The 17,446-nt window shown below is 35.3% G+C and overlaps 1 protein-coding gene across 5 annotated transcripts in view; it reads right to left on the bottom strand.

The window, feature by feature from the left end:
* LOC120471340 (receptor-type tyrosine-protein phosphatase mu) overlaps positions 1 to 17,446 on the bottom strand; it is a 231,231-nt gene that overhangs the window by 104,108 nt on the left and 109,677 nt on the right. For all 5 annotated transcript variants that reach the window (XM_089131628.1, XM_089131630.1, XM_089131629.1 and 2 more), the window contains exons 8-11: positions 13,241 to 13,549; positions 10,198 to 10,307; positions 5,630 to 5,831; positions 5,014 to 5,116 (exon numbers count right to left, since the gene is read on the bottom strand). In XM_089131628.1, coding sequence (XP_088987754.1) covers positions 5,014 to 5,116; positions 5,630 to 5,831; positions 10,198 to 10,307; positions 13,241 to 13,549 — 724 coding nt within the window. The remainder of the gene's footprint in view (positions 1 to 5,013; positions 5,117 to 5,629; positions 5,832 to 10,197; positions 10,308 to 13,240; positions 13,550 to 17,446) is intronic.

Below are 17,446 nucleotides of genomic sequence, written 5' to 3'. Positions count from 1 at the left end.
ACACACACACACACACTGCAGCGCTTCGACAAGCATGCTAGCGGCACGTAAACCGTAACGCTTTCTAACGCGGGTCCTTCATTAGCGAGTAACACACTCGTAACACTGTGATTAACGCCAGCGTCAGCGATGTGGACGTTCACTATTAGCTAATCATAACTGCTATTATTCATACGTCACTGACAGCTACTATAGAGGATCATAATTAATATTAATAAAGCATAATTCATAATAATGTAACAGTAACCCACTAGTAACGACTCAAGAGTTTCTACATCCTTTTAAAGGAACTACTAATAATTTGGATCAGCATCTAAAGTGAAAACATGATTATAATAACTCCCTCATATTGACTGAAGTTATTGTGAGATTTTGATATTTTGGATTTAAAAACACTTTAATCATTACTATCAGAATCTGAATCTGTATTTGTCATTATACAAAAAAAGTGCAGAACAAAATTATATGCAATCCTATTCAGCGCAATCTCTCACTCTATATTATTGTTATGATTATTTTATTAATATTAGCGCTGTTAAACGATTAATCGCATCCAAAATAAAAGTTTGTGTTTACGTAATATATGAGGGTGCACTGTGTATGATTATTTTGTGTACATATAAATACGCACACATGCTTGTATATATTTAAGAAATATTTTCATGTATATAGATTTATAAATATATAATTTATATTATATATAAATATAATTTTTTTCTTAAATATACATGCATGTGTGTGTATTTATATATATACCAAGTAATCATACACAGTTCACCCACATATATTATGTAAACACAAACTTTTATTTTGGATGTGATTAATCGCGATTAATCATTTAAAAGCCCTAATTAATATACACACATTGCACCGTTCTCACTTATTTTGTCAAATTGGGGTAATGGGGAGTAATGGGGCTCTTTTGCACATATAGGATTATTGTCAATTGTATTATTTTAGATTATTATTTTGTCAAATTAACTTTTACATAATAAATATACCTTTAACAGCAATATTTGCATATCATTTGAATCAATTTAGATACAATAATGAGTAGTTCCTTAAACGCTTGATTTATCACTAACCTTTGATTATAATAATGCATTATTAATATTAATTATGTAGCTCTCAGTGTGAAGTGTTGCCATGAACTGTTTTGTGAGTGAGATCGGCTCTGATGTCACATGACCCTGAGTTTGACCTCTGACCCCAGCAGCCTAAAAGACACCCGCAGCGTGCCGAAGTGACCCTTGACCTCACACACACACACACCCGTGACCTGGTCTCCTGAAAACACAATCACAGACGGAGGGATTAGATCACAATAATCAAATCTTGCTGTTGTCGTTCTCCTGTTCTGAGTCGTCGGAGGTAAAGATGATTTGATGAGATGATGATGATGATGTAATCCGGCAGAGATTACGCGGTGAACATGGCGACGCTACACATCTGCAATATTAATAACCCAGCGCTCTGATGCTCCGGCTTTATCATCATCATCATCATACACAGATTTTAATAAGGCCGTAAACTGGTTTGGACATGGGCTATTCTTTGTGTATTTAGTTCTTCTAAATGAAAGGATTTAAAGGGATTTAAGATAACGAGATAAGAACGAACATGTACTGTAAAGTATTTGCAATGTTTTTCTTTATGAATATGCGCATATTCAATCTTAATCTTAATATGATGAAAACGCTCTGTTCATGTTTTTGTCTCGATACATTCAGTTATGAACTACATGAATTATATAAATAACCATATTTTCAATGCAAAACTGTGAAATTTGACACAATATTTGAGGGATTTGCATCACTAGACTTTATTTATTCAAGTTAGGTCAACTCATATATATATATATATATATATATTAGTGTTGGGCAACAATTAATTGCATTCTAAATAAAAGTTTGTGCTTACATAATATGTGTGTGTGTGTGCTGTGTATAATTATTTTGTATATAAATACACACACATGCCTGTATATATTTAAGAAATATTTGCATGCATATACTGTACATATATATATATATATATATATATATATATATATATATATATATATATATATATATATATATATATATATATATATATATATATTCATAATTAATATTATATATATTATAAATATAAATGTTTTATATTTAAATAACATATTTTTCTGAAATATATTCATGCATGTGTGTGTGTTTTTATATGTACAAAATAATTAACATTAAATATATTAAATATGATTTTATCTATCTATCTATCTATCTATCTATCTATCTATCTATCTATCTATCTATCTATCTATCTATCTATCTATCTATCTATCTCAAACAATCTATCTATCTATCTATCTATCTATCTATCTATCTATCTATCTATCTATCTATCTATCTATCTATCTATCTATCTATCTATCTATCTCAAACAATCTATCTATCTATCTATCTATCTATCTATCTATCTATCTATCTATCTATCTATCTATCTATCTATCTATCTATATCAAACGATCTATCTATTTTTCCATTTAAATATTAAATAATAAATCATAATAAAGTGCAGCAAAGCAATAAAAACAATGTCAAACATTGGCTTTCACTTGTTGAACCCTGTTTAAATGTGTCTAAACTAAAGTCACCATGGAATCAAAGTGTATTTCAGTGCACATCATCATTATTGTTTTGGTCATCTTGATCAGAATCAGTTCCTCTTCAGCATCTCTCTCTTCTCTGATGATGTGGGCGGGGCTACAACCTGTCACTCACATGAGATCAGCCAATAGCAAACCAGAACCGTCCAATGAATTCCTCACAAACACAATCAAGCCCCGCCCACTTCTGTTCTTGTTCCTGAAGCGCTTCACTCGATATACGACACAATAGAGGAGATTCCAGCTTTAGATGTCAGAACAATAATGCAGAAATCTTCATTTACAGAAGTCAGATCTATAAAGTGCTGTTTCTGGTTTATTTGTGTGTGTTCTCGGACACGTTCACCTGAGCGCGCGCGGAGTGGTGCGGTGAGTGTGTGTTCAGCGCGGGGACGTTCAGGGGCCGATGTGACACCGGCAGGAGAAACACATGAAAGCGGCTCAGGGACACACACACACACACACACACACACACACACACTCACACACACTTTGTTCTCCGCTTCAAAGCCTGATGCTCACTCGGAGGAATCCACAAACAATACAGCGGGAAAAATACCATCAAAACAGCCAGCTGACACACACACACACACACACACACACTTCTGCTTCACATGCACTGTAAGATACCACTGTAGTGATAACTGTAAAAATGCTACGGTTAACCAATTAGTTCTGCTATACCTATTCATGCAAGTTTACAGTAAAATACTGTTAAATGCACCGTTTTTGTGTGTGTGTGTGTGTGTGTGTGGGGGGGGGTCATCTTAAAGTAGCGGCTGGAGTGTATATTTGTTTTTAATGACGCTATAAGTTCGATTAAACCATCAGTATATGAGGAGAGTATTGTAAAAAAATTAAAACACTAAACTTAATCTGAAAAAAATCTATAATAAAAGTCAAATTTCAGATTTTATTTTATTATGCAAAAAGTAAACAAAAAGCTGGGATGAAAAAGCAAACACTGACAACAACATAATCAGTTATTAATATTTGTTTGGTTCTCTCTTTTTTATGCATTTGGACAAAAATGATGTCGCACAGTTTGTCATGTTTTATTGCGTTATTATCACAAATCAACAAACACAACTACGCCATGGCAACTAAACCTTTAATAATATGGTTAAAATCCACTTCAACTTTTTCATTTTCATAATTATGTTCCTTCGTAATTTCTCTTCTTATCATTTACGTACATTACAGTGTTATATCTTATTTTGTTGAAAGAAAGTGTTCATTTTAATGACGTGTGTGTGTATATTTGTGCAGCTTCTATATAATACTATTTTTTCTTCAACTTGTGGAAAAGCTACTTATGATGAGCTTTGTAAATTACAGTTTTATATGTTGCTCTGTGAATATGTTTACTGTATTTCACAGTATTGTTCAGCCAACCACAGCTGCCGGTTTTCCTCTGTAAAAACAGGATTTGTTGTTTTTGAGAAACATTTTGAGAGCAGATCAGCCGTAATCTCATCAATCTAGTTTGAACACGCATACTTTTAGGCAGGCATACTGTCATATCCTATATATATATCTCATATTGGTTGTAAAGGCTATTGTAATTTTTTTTTTATTTATTTCATTTGCTTTTTTATTGCTGCTTGTTTTTTTTTTTTTAATAGATATTTATACATAATCTTCAGGCTGGATAAATAAGCTTTCCATTGATGTATGGTGTGTGTGTGTGTGTATTTGCCGATACTAACTATTTGTAAATCTAAAAAAAAACTAAACATTGAGAAAATCTCTTTTAAAGTCGTGCATTTATGTTCGCCATTTTGCTGCATCCACTCACAAAAATTTAAATTTTACAAAATATCTTACACTGTAAAAAAATATTGTTGGTTTAACTTAAAAAAGTAAGTAACCTGGTTGCCTTAAAATTTTAAGTTCATTGAACTGGAAAAAGTGAGTTAATACAATGAAGGAGATTAATTTAACCATCAGCAACTCAAAATTATATGTTATCTGAACTAAATAAATTATTTAAGTTGATTTGACAAAAGAAAAAATGTTGTGATAACTACACTGTAAAAAAAATTGTTGGTTTAACTTAAAAAAGTAAGTAACCTGGGTTGCCTTAAAATTTTTAAGTTGATTGAACTGGAAAAAGTGAGTTAATACAATGAAGTAGATTAATTTAACCAGAATTCAGAAACTCAAAATAATAAGTTATCTCAACTAAATGAATTATTATAAAGTTGATTTGACAAAAGAAAATATGTTGTGAAAAAATGATTTTTGGCATAAAAGAAAAATGGATAATGTATTGTTGGCTATAGCCACAGAAACACCCGTGCGACTCTTGACCAGGGTCTCATATATATATATATATATATGAATATATGATTATTATTGTTGTTTACCTGACAGGAGCGCCGCGACTCTGGGCCGGTTTCAGCACAACCGTGACGCTGCTGTCCGTCTGATTCAGAGGCGACTCCTGATCGTACGCCGGCATCGACGGAGCTGCAAACACACACACACACACACACACACACAAAAGCCAAAACACTCAAATGATTTGAAACAGCATCTCGAAACACTACAGTTATCATGCAAGAACACAAACACACGTCTTCGCTTCCTCTGATGGAGTGCCTAGATGGCGCTGACACAAACATAGCTAAACATAACATTTACAGTTTCTGTTCATTAAACTAGTCTCTCTCATAGTTGTAGTTTCAGTCTCAAGTTTCTCTTTTTAAATCTTTTTTCGCTTCAGCAATAATCTGCCAAGTGTCGTCTTTAACAAGAGATCAAACTTCAGTCTGTCGCTCCAAGATTTAAGTCGGAAACGTAATTTTCAGGTCTGTGCTCAGAAGTATATAAATGGATTATAAACACAGCGTAAATATCATTTAGTGCCATAAAATCCCCTAAAAATACAAAATAATCAATAAAAGGCATTATCGAACTAATATATACTAAAATCATTGAAGTTTCTCCAGTGTTGGACTGGGATTGTCTGGCGACCCTGACCTGAGATCTTGGTTGTGGCCTGTGTGACGGCGGGCGGCCCGAAGCCTTTAGCGGTGCTCGCGCGGAGGCTGAAGGAGTACGTGGAGCCGGGATAGAGACCCAGGAACACGTGGCTGGTGTCGTTCCCCATCTTCACCACCTTCCCGCTCTGGTTAGACAGATCCAGCACTGGGTCGAAGGAGCTGACGGCTTTATAGGAGATCTGGGAACACAAACGTGCCTGTTAGTAAAGCTGCCCACTAACCGTCAGTCCAGGAGAAGAGGTTTGGACCCCCATGCTAAAGTTGCCTAAAAAGAGGAATAAAAAATCATCTTTTGGATATTGATCTTAATGCCTTAATTAGAAAAATGAGGAAAACTCCAACCTTTAAGGACACCAATTTTCTTTGTGTATGAATAATGTTTCATAAATAAATAAATGTTTTTCCTTAAAATTCAGGGTGCATAAGTCAGGGTTAAATTCCCATAGAGTCAGGCAGATTTTTATTTTTAAAAGCCAGTTATTTCATGGATCCAGGATAATATGCATCCTGATAAAGTTCCCTTAAAATATCCCCACATCATCACACACCTTCCACCACACCGAGAGATTGGCATGGTTTTACTTCAGTTAGCCTAATAGCTGGTTTGATTTGCATTGAAAGATGATCTTATGGAAAGTAAGATGAGGTGAAAGAGATAGTCGATTAGCGTTGGTGGACTTGTATTGTGTGGCGTGTTGACGTCCTAAAGCGTACCTTCAATAAGGTGTTTAGCGCGCCACAAAAATGAACCAAAACACAGCGAATACTCGCCTCACTGACGTGAGAAACATGTCTATAGAAAGCTTGACATGTCTACGTTTAAATAAACAGATTCGAGCGGAAAATAAATATTGTCAGATTATGTAATCCGTATGAAACGTGCATATTGGCTTAATCTCTGAAGCCGAACGCACAGAAAACATTAGCAATAAGTTTATATCATTGAATTTGAATTTGAGCGCTGATTGGGCCATATGTATTTTAAACAGGTGCATTATTATGATTGATGGCTTATTAATATAATGCGCGATTAGTCGACTCGAGTCGACTAGAAAAGTCTTTAGTCGAGTGTAGCGCTACATGTTAGCATCCCAGCGTCGAGCGAACAGACGAGTCCACTCTATTATTTCTGAAATGCTTCAAGGCCCTTTTCAATTATCAAAGAAATCAATAACAACATGCGCGCTCGTGACGGATCAGAGCAGGGAAAAAGTGGGAAAGAGTCTCGTTTCCCGTGTTTGAAGGGTTTTGTTCATTACGCTGAAGACGAGCGGCGTTAATGAAGCGCCGCATTCGAGACACTTTTTGATATGGGGATATTCTGCTCGGTTTCATAAACTCTATTAGCTATTAGATTCATATCACTGCTGGAGCCAGAGACCCGGGATGTGTGGGAAGACTGACGTCATCGGACAGGAACGGAGAATCTGAGGACGGGAAATCTCACTGGAAATATACAAGAGCAGAACGTCTGGAATCAGAGAGAGAGAGAGAGAGCGAGAGAGAGAGAGAGAGAGAGACAGAGAGAGAGAGAGAGAGAGAGAGAGAGAGAGAAGAACGGGAGGGAAGGATCGGCTTCCCTTGATAAGAGGAAAAAAAGCCCAAACTGTCCTTTTGAAATCACGGCCCGTCAGAGAGTCTCAGTTTGAACTCTTTGATACTGTCAAATCAAAGGCTGGACGTCACGACGGGCTCGCGGACGACTGAGTGTACGGTTATTCCCGTCTGACTATGTGATCTGTAGCGCACACACACACACACACACGTTAGACCTTAAACCGACTGCCATTGAAAGAGATGCTTCCAGAGGTCATAGATCCTCTTCCTAATGTCAAATGTTCACCCAAAAATGAAAATTCTGTCAGTATTTACTCGCCCTCATGTTTTCCCAACCCCGTAAGACCTTCGTTCATCTTCGCAACACAAATTAAGATATTTAAGATATTAAGATCGCTCCTCTTCTTGAGGGAATGACTCTTGCTGTCCCCGAAAAGTCATTAAAGACATTGTTAAAATAGTCCAAGTGACTACAGGGGCTCAATCTTAACTTTATCAAACGACGAGAACACTTTTAGTGCGCAAAAACAACGACTTTATTTCAACTATTGGTTTATTTCTCCCTCTGCGCGAGTCAGGTTACTAGTTTAATAGCGTAAGCTTCTGTTATTGTACATCACACGCATCACACACATGACCAGCGTCGGCCAATAGTGAGCCTTCGTGTGACGTAGCTTTACGCAAACACACTACGTTAACTGACTACAATAGTTGAAATAAAGTCGTTATTTTTGTTTGTTTTTGCGCACAAAAGTGTTGTAGTCCCTGTAGTCACTTGGACTATTTTAACGATGTCTTTAATGACTTTTCGAGTCATTCCCTCAAGAAGCCTATGGACTAGTATATGCAGGAGCGATCTTAATATCTTAAATATCTTAATTTGTGTTGTGAAGATGAACGAAGGTCTTACGGGGTTGGAACAACATGAGGGTGAGTAAATACTGACAGAATTTTCATTTTTGGGTGAACTAACCCTTTAAGATGGTTATTATTAAGCCTCTTATTAAAAAGCACAACTTGATCCTACAGAATTAGTCAATTACAGGCCGATCTCAAATCTACCTTTTCTGTCACAGTTACTATAAAAGGCAGTATCGTCACAACTGTTCCTTTCTTGAAAGAAATGATATCTGAGGGGATTTCCAGTCCAGATTTAGAGCGTACTATAGTACTGAGACACACATGATCTCGTGGTCGTATCTCTCTATTAGTGTTACTCGATCTTAATGCTGCATTTGACACAATCGACCACAAAAGTCTATTAAATAGACTGGAACACTATGTTAGCATTTGTGGAATTGCATTAGCACGGTTTAAATCATATTTATCTGACCGTTATCAGTTTGTAGCAGTAAACGAAGAGATACGAAGTCTTATCGATCACAAGTTCAGTATGGCGTACCACAAGGCTCAGTACTGGGACCGCTGCTGTTCACTCAGTTCATGCTACACATGCACATACACACTCTCTTCATGCTACCCACACGTGCACACACACACTCTCTTCATGCTAGCCTCGGGAGATATTGGAAAACATGCAGTGTTGGGGAGTAGTTAACTACAAGTAGCGACGCTACTAACTTAACTACATTTTTCAGTAGCTTGGCAGTAGCTCAGTTGCTTTTTAAACAGTGTAGCTTTTCCATTAGCTAACTACTTTTTGAATCAAGTAGCGGTGTAGCTCGAGCAAAAGCTATATTGCGTTTTGATACAAGGATATTCTTCTTGTTAGATTACAAACTCATTTTTTGCCATTATCGCCATCTGTTGTTTAATCACGCGTCTTGCGGCTAACGGTTCACTGACGTACAGAAGTGGGTTGACACACCCATATTATGATTATGATGGAGCAAGACGTGACGGCAGATTTGGAGGATGGAGAAACAACTAACGTTAATTACCCATGGCCTTATTTGTCCAAGTTCAATCGGTATTTTTGAGAAAATGTTCTACATGCAATTTACATTGGATGTATATTTTGTTCTTGCAATGTTGTAGGCTATTTTTTGTGTGCAATTTTGCACTTTTGACAAACAGTCTGAGATATTTTAGTGTTGTGTGTAATAAAACAATACTCTTTGAAATCATAATTGTATTGCGTTATTTTAAACACTAAATGTTTTACTTAAAACATTCCTCAGACACTTATTCACGAACGTTGTTCAAAAGGCAAAAGTAGTTTCCATGTAGCTAGCTAAAGTAACTAGTAGTGTAGCTAACTACTTTTCCAAAAGGGTAGCTTGACTGTAGTTTAACTACTTTAACTTATGAGTAGCTTGTAGCTTGTCAAACTACAGTTTCAGAGTAGCTTGAAACATGAAACTAGTTACGCTAACGATACGCTGCAAAAAAAAAAAATGCTTTTCTTACTTAGTATTTTTTGTCTTGTTTCCAGTCCAAATATCTAATATCTTAAATCCAAGAAAAAGATTACTAGATAAGTAAAATTATATAAGACAGCTTGTTTTCAGAAAAAAAGTGAGTTTTTGCTTAAAACAAGCAAAATGATCTGCCAATGGCCAAAGAATGTTTAGATATTAGATACTAGAAACAAGACAAGAATACTAGTAAAAGTAAAAAGCATATTTTGCGGTGTACTCAGCTCTATATTTCTTCAAGGCCCGACGAAACATACCAATTCACAAAACTGGTTTGCATAGTCGATATGAAAAATTGGATGACTAGTAATTTCATACAACTACATTCTGAAAAACTTAATTCACCATTCGCCAGGAGTTTGATTGACAGGCAATCTGACCAATCGTGACGCAGATATTATGCCCAGACCAGACAGAGATAGTCGATTAGCGCTGGTGGACTTGTATTGCGTTGACATCTTAAAGCGTACCTTCTGATGTTCATTCATGACTATTTTGTGCTATAACTAGTAGTAATGTGGCTTCAGTGATCCACACATTAAAGAGCCACAAAACTGTATTTATTGTTTGAATTTCTAGATCTGAAAGAAGAGATAATGTGTGTGTTCACCTCATACTGAGTGATGATGCCGAAGGTCTGAGCCGGTTCTCTCCACTTCAGCAGGATCTTCTCCTCGTACACACTCGCCTGGATCGATTCCAGAGGAACTTCACCCGGCACTGACAGGAAGTGACATCACAACCAATCAGAACACCACAGCAGCTCTTCACATGCATACGATATGCTGTAATATTTTATGTTTAACATATGGACACACACACACACAGCTAATAAGGAAAGCATTACGTCTCAAGCTGAAAGGTTAAATCGGTATAAATAAGTGACTGTGATTTATTATTATTATTATTCTTTTAAAAGTCACTGGTTTCAAGCCATAAATGCACAGAAACACCCAGAATCCCCCCCTCAGATGCTGTTCGTCTCCTCCTTCAAACACGCGTGTGTGTGTCTGCGAGAGATTATTACTCATTTGTTTATCGTTTCATCCTCTCGCAGGAACGTTCCTCAAGTCTGTCTCACTTGACACCGACTCTGAACGAGAACAAAGAGCGCGTGTGTGTTTAACATCCAGTCGAGATGCGGCCCAGGTGTCTAATTATTTATAAAGGTTGCCGATCTCAGGAAACAAAAAAAAAAGTCATGTTTATTCCATCAGAAGAGCTCTGCTAATGGGGGACGCAATTAGACATTCAAGCTAAATGTCAGCGCTTCGCCGTCCTGGAAGAAATCACCCTCAGGAACAGGAGAAATAAGATGAAAATTATCCAACGAAGCATTTGAGCAGCTCGTTCACTCCAGTACCTGAGATAATGGGCTTTTCATAGACACACAGAGGCTATATAGCACTAAACACACTGTGCTGGGGAACGTAAAGGGTCTTCAGCTAAAGAACCCACTTCTTCGAGAAGAAGCCTGCGTCCGGTTATTCGTTCTCATATACGGTTCTTTGTGGATAAATGATGTTCTTTATGTTCTTGATTTCGGGACACGGATGCTAAAGCTCTAGACTAGAGAATAACAGATCTAGAACTCTACAAAGATCTCAAAAAGGTCTAGAGAATAAACAGATCTAGTGGGACTGTGAAAAAAACACACCAAGAATATATCTGGCTCATATTTTGATGAATAATGAATAAAACTTTTTTTTACTATATTTTATATAGTTTATATATAATTTATATATATTAATAATTAAATTATTAATAAATAATAATATAATTTATTATATTATAATTTATAAAATATAATTTATATAATATTATTATTTATATTATATAAACTAATATATATTAGTTTATATATTTACAGCTGTAACTATAACTATATATATATATATATATATATATTCAGAGTTATAACTACATATTCAGATTTGTGACTATATATTAAGAGTTATAACTATATAAAGGCCGGATTTAGATTTTCAGATTTACATTTATATATTCAGAGTTATAACTAAATGTTCGGATTTAGATTATGTTCAGATTTGTAAATATATATTCAGAGTTACATTAATTTATTCAGATTTTCTACTATATATATTCAGATTTGTGACTATAAATTCAGACTTATAACTACATATTCGGATTTACATTTATATATTCAGATTTGTAACTATATATTTAGAGATATATTTATATATATTTAGATTTACATTTATATATTCAGAGTTATAACTAAATGTTCGGATTTAGATTTTTATGTTCAGATTTGTAAATATATATTCAGAGTTACATTTATATATTAACATTTTCTACTATATATATTCAGATTTGTGACTATAAATTCAGACTTATAACTACATATTCGGATTTACATTTATATATTCAGATTTGCAACTATATATTTAGAGATGTATTTATATATATTTAGATTTGCATTTATATATTCAGAGTTATAACTAAATGTTCGAATGTTCAAATTTGTAACTATATATTCAGATTTGTAACTATATATTCAGAGTTATAACTATATATTCAGATTTGTAACTATATATTCAGAGTTATAACTATATATTCAGATTTGTAAGTATATATTCAGATTTGTAACTATATATTCAGAGTTATAACTATATATTCAGATTTGTAACTATATATTCAGAGTTATAACTATATATTCAGATTTGTAACTATATATTCAGAGTTATAACTATATATTCAGATTTGTAACTATATATTTAGAGTTATAACTATATATTCAGATTTGTAACTATATATTCAGTGTTATAACTATATATTCAGATTTGTAACTATATATTCAGTGTTATAACTATATATTCAGATTTGTAACTATATATTCAGATTTGTAACTATATATTCAGAGTTATAACTATATATTCAGATTTGTAACTATATATTCAGATTTGTAACTATATATTCAGAGTTATATTTATATATTCAGATTTACATTTATATATTCAGAGTTATAACTAAATGTTCAGATTTACATTTTTATGTTCAAATTGGTAAATATATTTTCAGAGTTATAACTATATATTCAGATTTGTAACTATATATTCAGATTTGTAACTATATATTCAGAGTTATAACTATATATTCAGATTTGTAACTATATATTCAGATTTGTAACTATATTTTCAGAGTTATATTTATATATTCAGATTTACATTTATATATTCAGAGTTATAACTAAATGTTCAGATTTACATTTTTATGTTCAAATTGGTAAATATATTTTCAGAGTTATAACTATACTGTATATTCTGAGTTATATTTATATATTCAGATTTGTTACTATATATTCAGATTTGTAACTATATATTCAGAGTTATAACTATATATTCAGATTTGTAACTATATATTCAGATTTGTAACTATATATTCAGAGTTATAACTATATATTCAGATTTGTAACTATATATTTAGATTTACATTTATATATATTCAGAGTTATAACTAAATGTTCGAATGTTCAAATTTGTAACTATATATTCAGATTTGTAACTATATACTCAGATTGACATATTAGTAATTCATTTTTGCCCCCCCCCCCCCCCATATTATGCAAACACACATGTACAGTATATATATATATCTAATTGTTATATAGGTTGTTCCAGTTTCCCGCTCACCGTCCTCGTCGGTCTGCACGTGTATCTCGGGACTCTCCTTGACCCCCTCTCGGTTGCGCAGGACCATCCTGACGCTGAGGTTGGTGAAGGGCGTGAGGTTGTGTATGGTGTGTTGAGGTGTGGAGCTGGACGACACCTCCCTGCTCTCCTCCTTCGCCCCGGCTCCGGCTCGGGTGCGGGCCCGGTACTGCACCGTCAGACTGTAGTTGTGGCAGCGCGTCACGTTGTAGCCGAACGGCTCCCAGCGAACCGTCACCTGCCGAGACTTGATGTCCACCACCTTCAGCTGACGGGGCCCGTGCATCGGCTCTGAGCGACCACACACACACACACCGTTAGTGTCTTACTGTGGGTCAACACACACACAGGTCTAAGATGATGACGATTGTCATGATTTGTAAATCAGTGTTTCTTGATCCGCTGTTTCTCTGACCTTTCCAAATGTGTTTTTTCTGCGATGCGTGTCGTTGTTGTGAATATGATGATGAAACACATTCAGAGAGTTTACATCTCTTTCCACATCAAACTTCTGTCACGTTCCCACTGTCTTTGCTGTTTGTCCTCTGTAGTGTGTGTGTGTGTGTGTGTTTTTATCTGCATCTTCAAGTCTGACTTCCTTGCATTTGCATTTAATCATCTAGCGAGCTTTCTGCTGTCAGGTGTGAAGAGTCAAGGACGAGGATCCGAACACACACTGCAAACACACACTGCAAACACACACTACAAACACACACTGCAAACACACACTGCAAACACACACACATGCTCGCGCTTCTCAAAACTGTTAAAGTTCCCGTCGCTGAAATAATCCTCCTGACGCTTAATAATAATAACTGACTTATCGCTTTTATAAAACAGCAGATGATTAAAGACACTGTTCGATGAACTGTTGCATTTATTAATATAATAATCAGAACAATCCGTTTAGTATAATACACTACTGTTCAAAACTTTGGAATAATTACGATATTTCTATGTTTCTTTATTTAGGCTCTTCTGCTCACCAAAGCTGTGTTTATATGATCAAAAATACAGTAAAAATAGTGAAATATTATTGTGATGTAAATCATCTGTTTTCTATGTGAATATACAGTAAAGTGTAATTTATTCCTGTGATTTTCAGCATCATTACTCCAGTCTTCAGTGTCACATGATCCTTCACAAATCACTCTAATATGAGGATCTGATGATCGAGAAACACTTATGATTATTATCAGTGTTTTTAATTCTTTGATGAGTCGAAAGTTTAAGTGTGTGTGTGAGAGAGAAAGAGTGAGTATATGTGTGTGTGTGTGTGTGTGAGAGAGAGAGAGAGAAAGAAAGAGTATGTGATTCTCTCTCTCGCTCTCTCTCTCTGTGTGTGTGTGTGTGTGTGTGTGTGTGTGTGTGTCCAGAGTGAAAATTGAACCCTGACTGGATCAAATAGGAGGGATAATGTAAAGTTCCAGAGAAATAGAGTTCAGATTCAGAAGTGTGAATGGAAATTGATCCTATTATGGCCTTAAACCTCATCCAGAGAGAGAGAGTGTGTGTGTGTGTGTGAGAGAGAGAGTGTGTTTGTGTTTTTGCGTCTGTGAGAGAGAGACGGAGAAAGATTGTATATTTTAATGTAGTAGAGCCTTTCAGAAACTATGTAAGATATTTTCCTAATAATAAGAGTTATCCTTGATCGTCACGTTATTATAATCTCTATAAACATGTTCATCCTCACACTGACAGCCTTCAGAACCGAACGCAGGAGATGAGCACACACACACACACACACACACAGAGATGATAGTGGCATTCACTATAACTCGCTCCTGCAGTCAGAGGTGTGTGTGTGTGTGTGTGTGTGTGTGTGTGTGTTACGCATGTTTATAATGCGGGAGGTGAACGACACGACACTATAGCAGTTGTTTGGGAATAGAAGATGCAGGGTGATTTAGATGACACACACTAACACACACTGACACACACTAACACACACTGACACACACTAACACACACTGACACACACTGACACACACTAACACACACTAACACACACTGACACACACTAACACACACTGACACACACTAACACACACTAACACACACTAACACACACAGACACACACTAACACACACTAACACACACTGACACACACTAAAACACACTGACACACACTGACACACACTAACACACACTAACACACCGGAGTGATGTTATCTCGAAGAGTCAGGCCAAAACAAAGTTGGTTTTACGAGTTTGAAATAACTCTCCGTAAAAAGTTCACTAGTGCTGGGGAACATCTCTGAGCTCCCATTGGTCCGTGTGTTGATGATGTAACAGGTGGGTGTGGTCCAATCTAATGTCACTGAGGAGTGTGTGTGGCGTCAGAGTGTAACGCTGCTCACGTATTACCACTGGTGGAATGTAACAAAGTACAAATACTTTGTTTCTTTACTTAAGTACATTTTTCACGTATCTTTACTTTACTTAAGTACATTTTTCACGTATCTTTACTTTACTTAAGTACATTTTTCACGTATCTTTACTTTACTTAAGTACATTTTTCACATATCTTTACTTTACTTAAGTACATTTTTCACGTATCTTTACTTTACTTAAGTACATTTTTCACGTATCTTTACTTTACTTAAGTACATTTTTCACATATCTTTACTTTACTTAAGTACATTTTTCACGTATCTTTACTTTACTTAAGTACATTTTTCACTTATCTTTACTTTACTTAAGTACATTTTTCACATATCTTTACTTTACTTAAGTACATTTTTCACATATCTTTACTTTACTTAAGTACATTTTTCAAGTATCTTTACTTAAGTAAATTTTTCACATATCTGTACTTTACTTAAGTACATTTTTCACGTATCTTTACTTTACTTAAGTACATTTTTCACATATCTGTACTTTACTTAAGTACATTTTTCACATATCTTTACTTAAGTAGAATAAATAGTGCATACTTTTTACTTTTTACTTCGTTACATTTTGCAGCAATTATTATACTTTCTACTCCACTACATTTCTACAACTTCTGTTACATTTTCTGATCAGTTTTTCCCCTGCCAAAACGTAATCTGACCGTCCGTTCGTTGCACGTTTGTCTCACCAGTGACGTTTGGTTGCCATAGATACATCAACTAAATGCGTCTCGCACGCAGTGTGTTTATCGTGCAATTTATACGCGAAAATTAGTTTTTACGTGCATAGGAAACACACCGTGTGTAATATACGTTTGGTTAGGATTATGGCAAGCCAAGAGGTTCAGAATTACACCATAAATTAATCGCGTTTACTGCCAAACATCGTTATTAATATATCGTAAGGATAAGCATGATGTGCATATTGCCTAATTGCAAGCTTGTTTCAGAAATGGTGACAACTATTTTTTTTTTCATAATTATTGAACATCATTATAGGAGTATTAGGTGGAACGAGTTAGAATTAAATGTTTTATTAATCATTAGAAAAAAATAGTCATTAAGAGAATCAATTGTTATGCAAGTACTTTTACTTTTAATACTTAAAATACATTTAAAATCAGGTACTTTTTACTTGCGTATGGTTGTCATTGTGTTACTTCTACTTTTTACTTTTGGTTATTTGTACTTTTACTTAAGTACTGAGATTCAGTACTTCCTCCACCACTGCGTATTTCAGACTTGTTTTCACCCGACAGAAGAGTGTGTGTGTGTGTGTGTGTGTGACGCTGTGATCATGTGACTCTGAGACTCTTTCATCTGCTCTTCTCCTCTCACCGATGCTTTGATCCTGGAGTGGCGGACACGAGCTTCCAGACCCGGAGAAACGGGATCAGGGTTTCTGTGTGTGTGTGTGTGTGTGTGTGAAGGAGCGACGGGTAAAAGACTGTAACCCTCGAGGTCGATATCAGAGAAACACAAACACATTTATCCTTTTCACGATTCTCTAAGTTCAGCAAATGATTTTAAAAGTGTGACATTGATTTCTGTGCTTTACAAAAGGCAAACGGCAGGAGCCGAGTGTGAATCAAGCTCAGCTTTAAAAGCTATTGATTTTTTGGACAATCGGCCGTAAACACAGAGTGATTTCTGAGATTATTTAGGAAAGTGTGTGAAATGTGACCCGAGTTTCGGCGCGACTCGAGCGCTCGCGTCTCCTTCCTATTGATGGAAACACACTTAAGAACGACGACACACACACACACACGAGCGACAATGACACACTCTATGCCA

The sequence above is a fragment of the Pimephales promelas genome, chromosome 5, assembly GCF_988280905.1.
Source record: "Pimephales promelas chromosome 5, fPimPro1.hap1.1, whole genome shotgun sequence".
NCBI lineage: Eukaryota > Metazoa > Chordata > Actinopteri > Cypriniformes > Leuciscidae > Pimephales > Pimephales promelas.
Note: the sequence above shows the minus strand (reverse complement) of the source record. Positions and strands in the feature narration are given on the sequence as shown.